Raw genomic sequence first — 679 nt, 5'->3', positions numbered from 1 at the left:
AGACACTCCGAGAGCAGAAGTCAGGCCTTAACCTCTGCCAGCCACCTGCCTGTATATATGTTTGCATGTATGTATCTATGTATGTATCTATGTATGTGTCTTTTGAGGTTGGGGGTATGGTACGGCGGGACACAGCGGCAAGGTTTGCATGTATAGTACGAATAGCGTCATACGTAGGAGATCCCCCACCCCTACACATACAACACAATTCGGTAACCCGCACATCAGGGGACCACCGGCAGTTCACATTGTTGGCCCCCTCCCTCCCACCCCCTCTTCGTTTCCGCGCCTTTTCACCCCCACTCAAACTTTCCTCCCTCCGCCCCTCCCTCCTCAAAACCGCCTGCTGGTCAGTTCTGCTTCTTGTACACTCTTTCCTTGGCAGCAGCTTCACTCGTTCACGTGGTTCGTCTTTCCCCCTCCCTCCCATCCCCCCTCCCTCCCATCCCCTCGCTCCCATTCCCCCTCCCTTCCATCCCCTCGCTCCCTCGCTCCCTCCCTTCGTCCCAGGTGGTGTACATGGACTCTCTGTCAGGTCGTTTTCAGGACAGCTGGCTGGCGCGAGTGCTGTCCGTGACGGTGCTGTACTCCATCTTCCTGGCGTACCAGCTGGCAGTGGCCATCAACCTGTTCGCATGCATCATGGTGCTGTGCGCGTACTTCGAGGTGGGGGGGGAGG

At 57.3% G+C, this 679-nt stretch overlaps 1 protein-coding gene across 1 annotated transcript in view; it reads left to right on the top strand.

Moving 5' to 3' along the window:
• The window catches only part of VOLCADRAFT_88099 (uncharacterized protein), a gene marked incomplete at both ends in the record, with an annotated part of 36,483 nt that overhangs the window by 20,570 nt on the left and 15,234 nt on the right, over positions 1 to 679 (top strand). The window contains one exon of the mRNA XM_002947775.1: positions 511 to 666. Within this exon, the coding sequence (XP_002947821.1) occupies positions 511 to 666 (156 nt within the window). The remainder of the gene's footprint in view (positions 1 to 510; positions 667 to 679) is intronic.

The sequence above is a fragment of the Volvox carteri genome, assembly GCF_000143455.1.
Source record: "Volvox carteri f. nagariensis unplaced genomic scaffold VOLCAscaffold_7, whole genome shotgun sequence".
In the NCBI taxonomy this organism is placed as follows: Eukaryota; Viridiplantae; Chlorophyta; class Chlorophyceae; order Chlamydomonadales; family Volvocaceae; genus Volvox; species Volvox carteri.
The sequence above is the reverse complement of the archived record's forward strand: the minus strand, read 5'-3'. Positions and strand labels throughout refer to the sequence as shown.